This window comes from Numida meleagris, chromosome 4, assembly GCF_002078875.1.
Source record: "Numida meleagris isolate 19003 breed g44 Domestic line chromosome 4, NumMel1.0, whole genome shotgun sequence".
Lineage (NCBI taxonomy): Eukaryota > Metazoa > Chordata > Aves > Galliformes > Numididae > Numida > Numida meleagris.
Window position 1 is genome coordinate 75,138,755 of NC_034412.1, and position 8,855 is coordinate 75,147,609.

The window sequence follows — 8,855 nt, forward strand, 5'->3', positions numbered from 1 at the left end:
CATATTACCTTTATTTTTAAATACTTCACTCCGCAGGTTTTTGGGACAATATCTTTTTTCCACAACAAAGAAGAAGAAATCAGTTTCTTTGAACAGGCAGTATAAATGTCAAACCTTGAACTCCATGGCAAATGGCTGTGACCATTCTTCTGCATAGTGAAAATAAACAGCTTGGTTTCTAAAAGAGATATTCAAAGTTACCCCAGTTGACTGGGAGCTGATAATAGATAGGGAAAACACTTGAGACTTTTTTCCACATACTGAGTTTATTCTTGGCTACCCACCCAGTTTATCTTTACATTAGAACCTGGACTTTAAAGCTTGCATTATGTATGAGATTCCAGATAAACTTACAGCATTAATTATTCCACACAAAAGAAAACCCAGCATTAAGAATTCAGTGCTTTGTTTACATAATAATAATAATTACAAATCCCTTTCTTCCAGTAAATTTGGGCATGACAACTGCATCACTTTGCCACTTTGACTCCTCACTCTTAAGTTACAGCTTCACAGGTGTGCTCCTATTAATTGCAACAGTTACGAAAACTCATTTTATCACTGAACTTTTGACTGGGATCCATTACAGAGTCCTTCTGCCTCTCCCACTGCATCTAGAATATCATGGTTTCAAAGTTCAGGGTGCTTTGTAAAAGCAATTTACTTGCCGAGGGCAAGCCTAGGGTATTAAGCTTCTCACTTTACCACGAGACATCTCCCAGAACTCCGTTAGTCTGAGAGGGTTAACAGAAATTAAGACACAGGGCTTTTGGTGTCGTCGGCAACAAACACATTCATGTACACCTAAGAGCTATGGTGTTGAACAAGGAGTTGACTATGGCACTACATTAATGATTGCGATGTAAGATCATGCTTTTGTGCTAAGTAATGCACGAAGCAACCCTGCCATTCCTCTGGACAGCTTATAATTTAAGTGTTAAGAGGATGTAAAATTGGATAAGGAGATGGAGCGAGCATTGGTGAAGGTCAATAAAATGACGAGAGACAAGACAGAGTCACAGCCTGTTTTAGCAGCCTCATAACTAACATTTAAAAGCCCATCTTGCACAAATGTCCAGGGCATGAAATATCTAGGGAGGACAGAAGAAGCCCTTCTCACTATTAGACTCAGGAAGAAGAGAATGGAAGAGAGGCCCTGTGACCTGCTGTGGAAGAAGTCCTGGCAATTTGGCTTACTGGACCTGTCAGGACAAAGGGGCAATATTTAGCAGCAGAAAATGATTAAAAGGAAGACCAAGGCAACCATCATATTTGGTAAACCCAATGGTATCGGAAGTGAAAGTCACACCAAAGAGCAGACAGACAAGTGGAGCTATGAGCTGTTATGAGCAGTAACCAGAAAAAAAAGCCATTAAATAAAAAAAAAAAAAAAAAAAAAGAGAGAGAGAGAGAGAGAGAGAGAAAAGCTAAGCTAGGAAAACAAGCCAAATAAGGGTAAAAAAAAACAAGGCAATGACATGAAGGGATAAATTCCAGAAACTGTCATGATCTTGCAAATACCCCAACTTCGTTCTGGCAGAGAGAAAAGGTCAGCTAAGTTTCAAGGTGCAGAGATGCAGCCCTCTGAATACAGTGCACCCTGATAGGATGCCTGCTCCTTCACTGCAATGCTCCACCTGATCAGCCTGCAGTCATGGCCACCATTCACCAAGATGGAGTACAGACTGCTTAACCAGCAGCCCCAGCTGGGCTGCACTCCCTTACTAAAAGCAATGAAGTCACTAATAAGGCCCTCAGTTGAGCAACATCTCAACATGCATTGCAGCCTACTGAAATAGTTCATTGTTACAGAACAGAAGACACAAAGACCTCAAAAGCACTCCTACCCCACAGCTCCACAGAAAGGAGCTAACTCAGTATATTCATACCTACAAAACATGTTCATCTGCAGCTAAGCTGCTTTCCCAATGATAAGCACGCTCATAAAAAACACCATGATAAAAAAAATCCACATGAAAAACCTGTCCATCACCTTTGCTACTTTTTTCCACTCGATTCCTTTGGCCCGGTTTGCTTTATGGTCTCGAACACAATTAGCAATATACTCAATATTTTTAATCAGCATTTTGTAACAGGAACAGCAATTAACATTCTCCCTAACATTTTCACCAGGGACTCCAAAGCTTTTATTTGAATTTCCATTCAGAGTCTCCTTGAGATCACTGTCATCATTTCTATTGGAAAGGTGACTCTTTCTTTCTCTGTCTCCCCCCAGACACATGTCTCCGCCCTCTAACTTGTGTTCTTGTTCCTTCTCTCTTTGCGGACTGGTACAATTTTCACCTACATCATAAACAAAAAAAATTTTTGACATATAGTCCAAGATTACCACTCTGGCCCACTGTGGAACAGGCTTTGCTTCTGAGCCACAGTGATGGATGTTCATTATAATGATTGTCAGCGCAGTGGAGGCTGTGATCATTGTCATAGTTGCTATGTAATACTTGCCTGGAACACAAAATAAAATTATATTAAATATGTTATCCAAATTTTTAAAAAAATCAATGCAGAAATAACCATGTGACAAAGGGGTTGGAAAGGACAGTGAGGGACAGTGAGAGAAAGCAGACCAAGGCTAGGTCCTGTCTTCTTAGATAGAGTGGTAGGTGGGTAAGGAAGGTGCTTGGATACAGCAAGCCATAATGTGGGTGGGAATTAATTCTGGTGAGAAGGCTTAAATAGAAATAAACACAAATTAAATTTAAAGAGCTTCAGTTTAGTTGTACAAATACCATGCACACTTCAAGTACTTCACTAGATTTTTACAAATGCAGCACACTTATCTTCCCAGAAGCCATAAATGACATACAGTCTCCCCGACATGCAGCCCTGATTCTAATAAGCCATGTTTAAGGACAAAGCATGTAAAGCTCACCTATCAAAGGTACGTTTTCAGAGGGAGGCATAATCTCTGCAACCATCAGCTGGAACACAGTCAGAGCAAGAAGAACCGTAACACCTAGAGACACCTTTTCTCCAGAGTCTGCAGGGAGATAGAATCCCAGTGGAGCGAGGAAAGAGATCAAAATGCAAGGAAGCAGAAGATTAAATATGTAGAAAGATGACTTCCTTTTCAAAATCAATGTGAATGTTACGTCTGGATAAGGCTCAGAGCAGCAGCCGTAAGTGATTACATTCTTAACTGCCGGCATACCATGAATCTCCCATTCCACGTCTTCTACAAAGTCAGAAAGGTCACCACTATCAAGAGAATTGATGATGTCTACCTGATTACCATTATACGTCCAGGAACCAAATGTAAGGTTGCACTGCTGGCTGTCAAAAGGAAAATAAGATACATCCACTACGCATGAGCTTTTTGTGATAGCAGGTGCGTCCCAAGTGATTTTTCCATCATATCTCAACACAACATTAGTATTCACAGGTTCTGAAAAGTCATCATCAGCCCTAAAAGATAGAAAAGCAACAGTCAAGATTGATAAGCAGCAATTTTGTGCATGGATTGGGAGGAAGCTGGGGGGAGATCCTGGCTTCACATCATTAAAAGCATGCTTCTGAAAACGTATTATTTATTCATACTGATTTTTACTGGGAACTTACTATATTACTTACTATGTTATTTACAAGTACCAGTCCCCACTAGTGCCAAACATCAGTGCAACTAAATTATGCTGTATTTCTCAGCCATTGCTTCTTCAAACTTGACCTCAAACAGGACACAGTGAAATACCATACTCATTCAAAAAATATGATAATTTGCTGTTCATTACTGGCCAGGGAGAGCAGACAAGATACGGAGCCCTTGCATACCACCTTTCTGTAGACACAATCTTCCAGAGCTCTTCAGCAGCCTCTGCAGAAAGCATTTAATATTGACAGTGTTCAAAACTCAGTGCAACCAAGAAATTCGTAACAGTTCTGCTGTGTAGCCGGATCAGTTGCCAAACCATCTTATCTATGCCCTTATTGATGATCAATAATAAATATTAAGACAACAAATACATGCCCTGCTAAGGTAAAATGAAGTTCAGGCTCCATGGGTCATTTCTCCTTCTAACCCCTCCCTTATACCCATTCAAGTCGATTCTCTCCGGCCTCACTCACTTGTTATATAGGACAATATCTGGTCTCCAGACCAAATTGCTTGGAATTCTGATAGAATCCAATCCATCATATTTATCCTTATCCCATTTAAGGTATGCATCATACCAGCTTTGTCGAATCCATAAGTAAGCTGTCAAAACTTGGTTCCTTTCATCCTGCATAAAAAATATAAAAATATTTCTCACTGAAGGTGAAAAAAGTACATTCTAGATGCTGACGGCATTTGCTGTACAGCTTTAAAGCAGGCCAGAATACTGACAGGCTACAGCACTTTCCACACAAGTAGGTACATACATATAGTGTATAGGGAGCTTATCTATTCAATCTTTCTCTTGTTCAAACCTTCCTCTCAAAAGGAAGATTCTTTTCCCTGCACTCTCCCCAGCTTTAAATATAGTTACCTAAGGCTCTTGTATCTCTAAAAATTTCCTTTTTCCAGTTTCAGAATAACAACGGATTCAGCTTAAAACTCTGAAAGCTTGTTGAGGTCTTAAAGTTGTAATTTACAATACAGAAGTGATTTTCCTTTCCCCTTTCAGACAAATTTTCTTTTGTCTTAAAAGTGCATCTGGCTGAACCAAGTTTATAAGAAGTTATTAGAAGCTAAAATAGGTAGTTTAAGGAGAAATTAATGGCTTATTAGAAAAAACATTCCCTCTTTCTATTTAGTAGCAAAAGTTGCCCATAAGCTGCTATACCAACACTTAACTGATATTACAAAAAAAAGTCTTAACAATTCAGCAGCTGTAAGTTTGTAGACACGGAACGGAAGTCCTGCAATTGCAATCAGATAAGATTCTATTAAGAAATGCAGAACATAACCCTTGTGAGGAATCATTACTGAAGTTGTCACAACAATATGCAAGCTGCTTCCTACTTCAAACAAGTTAGCAGTTGGTACACTTCTGCACATTTTTAGAAAAATAGAACTGTGTTTTTACTCACCATGTCTTTAATTTGGGACAATGTTATCTGAAGGGTAACATTCAGCACTTTATCTGTGTCTTCCACTGGTCTTAGAGCATTTGAATAGTCTTCAAACAGTTCACTGAACAGCATCTGAGCATATTTCCCTTTGGCTGATTCGACAGCTAGATAATAGATTTGTTGAGTACATCAGATTAAGGACCAAGCAATATCAGAATCCATCCCCTTTCAGTAGCTTCAAATAGCATTTGCTATATTTATCATTCACATACTGTAGAATATAATTTAGTACAGAAACAGAGTGAACCTGATAAAGTTATTCAAATAAAGACAGCATTCACCTGTAGTAAATGAATAACTAACCCTAGCTTTTCACACCTACTTGAAAAAAAAAACAAAAAAATCTCTATCCAGAGATTTTTGCCATTTTTGAAAGTAAATATTGTTACATTTATTTTACTCATCTCTTTCATAGGCACTGAGATCATTGACTTAGACACGTCCACCAAGCTAAAACTAGAAGCAAAGTCTGAATTCAAACCTGCTCCCAAGCTAATAACTTGTGACATCTCCCTAAATGCAGCACTGATAGATTCATGACACTTTCAGAATTTACCTCCCCCCCCTTTATTTTTTTTAAAGCAGCACTTGGAAATATTCCAATCTGTTTTTCTTCACAGGTTAACAATTTCATGATACACAAACACATCCTTGGACCAACACATTTCCCAGAGCATGTATTTGGAGACATCTCTTGCTATCCACATGTCATGGATAATACACAAAAACTTCAGGTTTTAAACACTTTTGCCATTCCATACTGCTTTATGCATAATTTCTCCAGACAGCGTCTCTATTATCTTTAGATTCCTGCATTTTTGAAAGCAAAGGACAAGGATAGTGACATTCACAAGGCTTGTACAAATGCCAGTTGGCACAAGGTAGTAAGCAAGTGTTCTGGAGCACATCGCTCCTCGGTGATTCACAGTCACTTCCTGGGCTAACTAGAGCTCAAAGAAAGCTTTTCTTGATTAAAAAGAAATCTTAACAAAGCTTCATAAGGAACGTTTATATCTATCTGGTTGTACACAATCCTTGATTTTGTCTATACATCAGTAAGACCAAAAATAAAAACCAAAAAACCACGCAGATGAAGGGGACTTCTGGAGCTCAGCCAAGTACGACACATCAGGACACCAGCTCCTATATGAGTAGAATAAACCTCAATGCAACATTTAGCTACCAAGAAGTGTTTTCTCACCTTGAAGCATCGTGGCTGTGAACAGCAACCAGAGAGAGACATAAAAGGATGACAGGCTATTTCTCTTCATTTCTGGACCTTAAATAAAACTGTTCACCCAGAAGCATGACAATGTTTATCACCATCCAAAACTGTAACAAAAAATGAGTTACTGTAGCACTAATGAACAGACAGAAGCAACTCAGTCCCCCTTCTGCAGCTGTCAGTGTCCTGGAGCGGTGGCCTCTGCTCCTGCAGCACTTGGGGCTCTGCTGAACCCTCCCTCTCTCCGTAACCTGAGAGCTGCCTCCTTGAAGCTAATGCTGTGCAAGACAACAAACGGATGGGATATCAGTAGGAAAACTGTATTCCATTGCATTACTCACTACAAACATAAGATTATGTTTCTTCATAGATCAGACATTTTTCATTTCTCCAGTGGGTCAAGATCTACTGACCTTATATTCAGGAATAGCTTGCTCAAAACCAGTCCAGTGAATCCTATGAACCCTCATCAAAATAAATAAATAGATAGATAGACAAATTCAATAATCATAGAATCACCAAGGTTGGAAAAGTCTTCTAAGATCCCCTAGTCCAACCATCCGCCTACTACTAATACTGCCCTCTAAACCATGCCCATTAAGTACTGCATCTACCCCTTCCTTAAACACCTCCAGGGACAGTGACTCCACCACCTCCCCAGGCAGCTCTTCCAGCAACTGTCCAGTTTTTCTGAGATTAAATTTTTCCTAATATCCAACCTGAACTCTCTCCTCCTGTCCGTGTCCACCCCCCTACCCCCCAGCGCAACTTGAGGCCATTCCCTCTCATCCTATTGCTAGTTACATGGGAGAAGAGGCTGACCCCCACCTTGTTAGAGTCTCCTTTCAGGCAGTTATATAGAGCAATAAGGTCTTCCCTGAGCCTCCTCTTCTCCAGACTGAACAACCCTCGTTCCCTCAGCCACTCCCCATAAAATTTGCGCTCCAGACACCTCACCAGCTTCGCTGCCCTTCTCTGGACACACTCCAGGGCCTTGATGTCTTTCTTGTAGGCAGGGGCCCAAAACTTATAACAGTACTCAAAGTGCGACCTCACCAGAGCTGAGTACAGGGGGACAATCACCTCCCCGCTTCTCCTAGCTACACTATTTCTGACACAAGCCAGGGTGCTCCTGGCCACCTGAGCACGCTGCTGGCTCATGTTCAGCTGAGCGTCAACCAACACCCCCAGATCCTTTTCCTCCACACAGTTTTCCAGCCACTGTGCCCCAAGCCTGTAGCATTGCATGGAGATAATAATATCCTCCTCAATATTTAGCTCACATGGTTACACTGAACATCCCACATCCAATATATCACATAGCAAAAACCACAACCTGCCTACTTGTATACTAACAAAACAAAGTTTTCACCTACCAAAGTAATGCTGTGGGGAAGAGATGTAGCTACACCAACAAAATCTGACAACAGAGGCAACAATTGCAGTAGCACGATATAGTTGTGCATTCCACTGGTGTGGACAGCTCTAAGATCAGTCCACCACACAGGAATCAGGAGCAGAACTAGATTCTGCAGATAAAATACCATTGCCTAATACAGAACGATTTCCCAGGAGAACTCAACCAGACTTTAGAAAGTATTAAAGAATTACTGGACAGCTCTTGCATACAACAAAAGCACTTACAGGAGCAAAGTGTGAATATAAGACAATACCACAGCCGGACTCCCTTATACCCAACAGTCAGCTCATCATTAGCTCCTATTATACTCCTTGTATTGCCAAGTCACTCTTTTCTAGCATTGCAGACATTTTCTTACAGTTTTCTCACAAACAAAAGTGTGTAACTTCCTCCTTCCCACAGAGGCAAGTCCAATCCACCCTTCATCACATAGTACAGTACATCTTCACTATCCTTTTAGAACAGGTAACAAAAACATGGACAGATGAAAAGACAATTAACTACCAGTAAAAAAATTAGTAAAGATTAGCACTGATCCATACAAAAAGATAAAATACTATTGTTTTTCCCTTGTGCACTCCTTTAGCTAGAAGGAAAGTTACTCCTTCATACGTATAATTTTTACATAGCAGCATCTGTGGCCATCAGCAGCTAGTGTTTGCATTTCAGTGGGATCTGTAAATTAATGACAATTATGGTCAAGATTAATAGGTAAGCTCTAAGTAATTTCAGAAAAAGTACCTAAAGTGAAATCCATCCCTGTCACTTCAGCTGCTGAATTGTCAAATTTGGGGGGGGGAGGGGGGGATGGAAAACAGTTCAGAAGTGGAAAAGGTCAGAGTGGCACAAAGGCAGTATGGATAACCTGCTTTTTCTGTGGGAAGAACAATTAGAGGCAAAAGATAAACTTATTTGGATTTTGTCAAATTAGCACATTCTGAGGTGATAACTTGAGCCTACAGCACATTTGCCACTTTTGTCAGTGAGTAGCTACTGCTTCTTACTCATTCCAACAGGATGACAGGGGCTCATTCAGTGCTGCTAAAACCAAGAGTAATATTTCTCTGCCACAGGTTGGAAGCAACCTTCTGAACAGTTACACTAGAAATACAGACCTGCTGAGTAGTGCAGACAGAT

At 40.3% G+C, this 8,855-nt stretch overlaps 1 protein-coding gene across 1 annotated transcript; it reads right to left on the reverse strand.

The window, feature by feature from the left end:
- On the reverse strand, positions 1,445–6,369 carry CHRNA9 (cholinergic receptor nicotinic alpha 9 subunit). Its single transcript, XM_021396250.1, has 5 exons — positions 6,275–6,369; positions 5,032–5,177; positions 4,087–4,241; positions 2,897–3,429; positions 1,445–2,469 (listed from the first exon to the last, which is right to left on the reverse strand). The coding sequence occupies exons 1-5, from the start codon at positions 6,342–6,344 to the stop codon at positions 1,913–1,915; spliced, it is 1,461 nt and encodes a 486-aa protein (XP_021251925.1). The 5' UTR covers positions 6,345–6,369; the 3' UTR covers positions 1,445–1,912.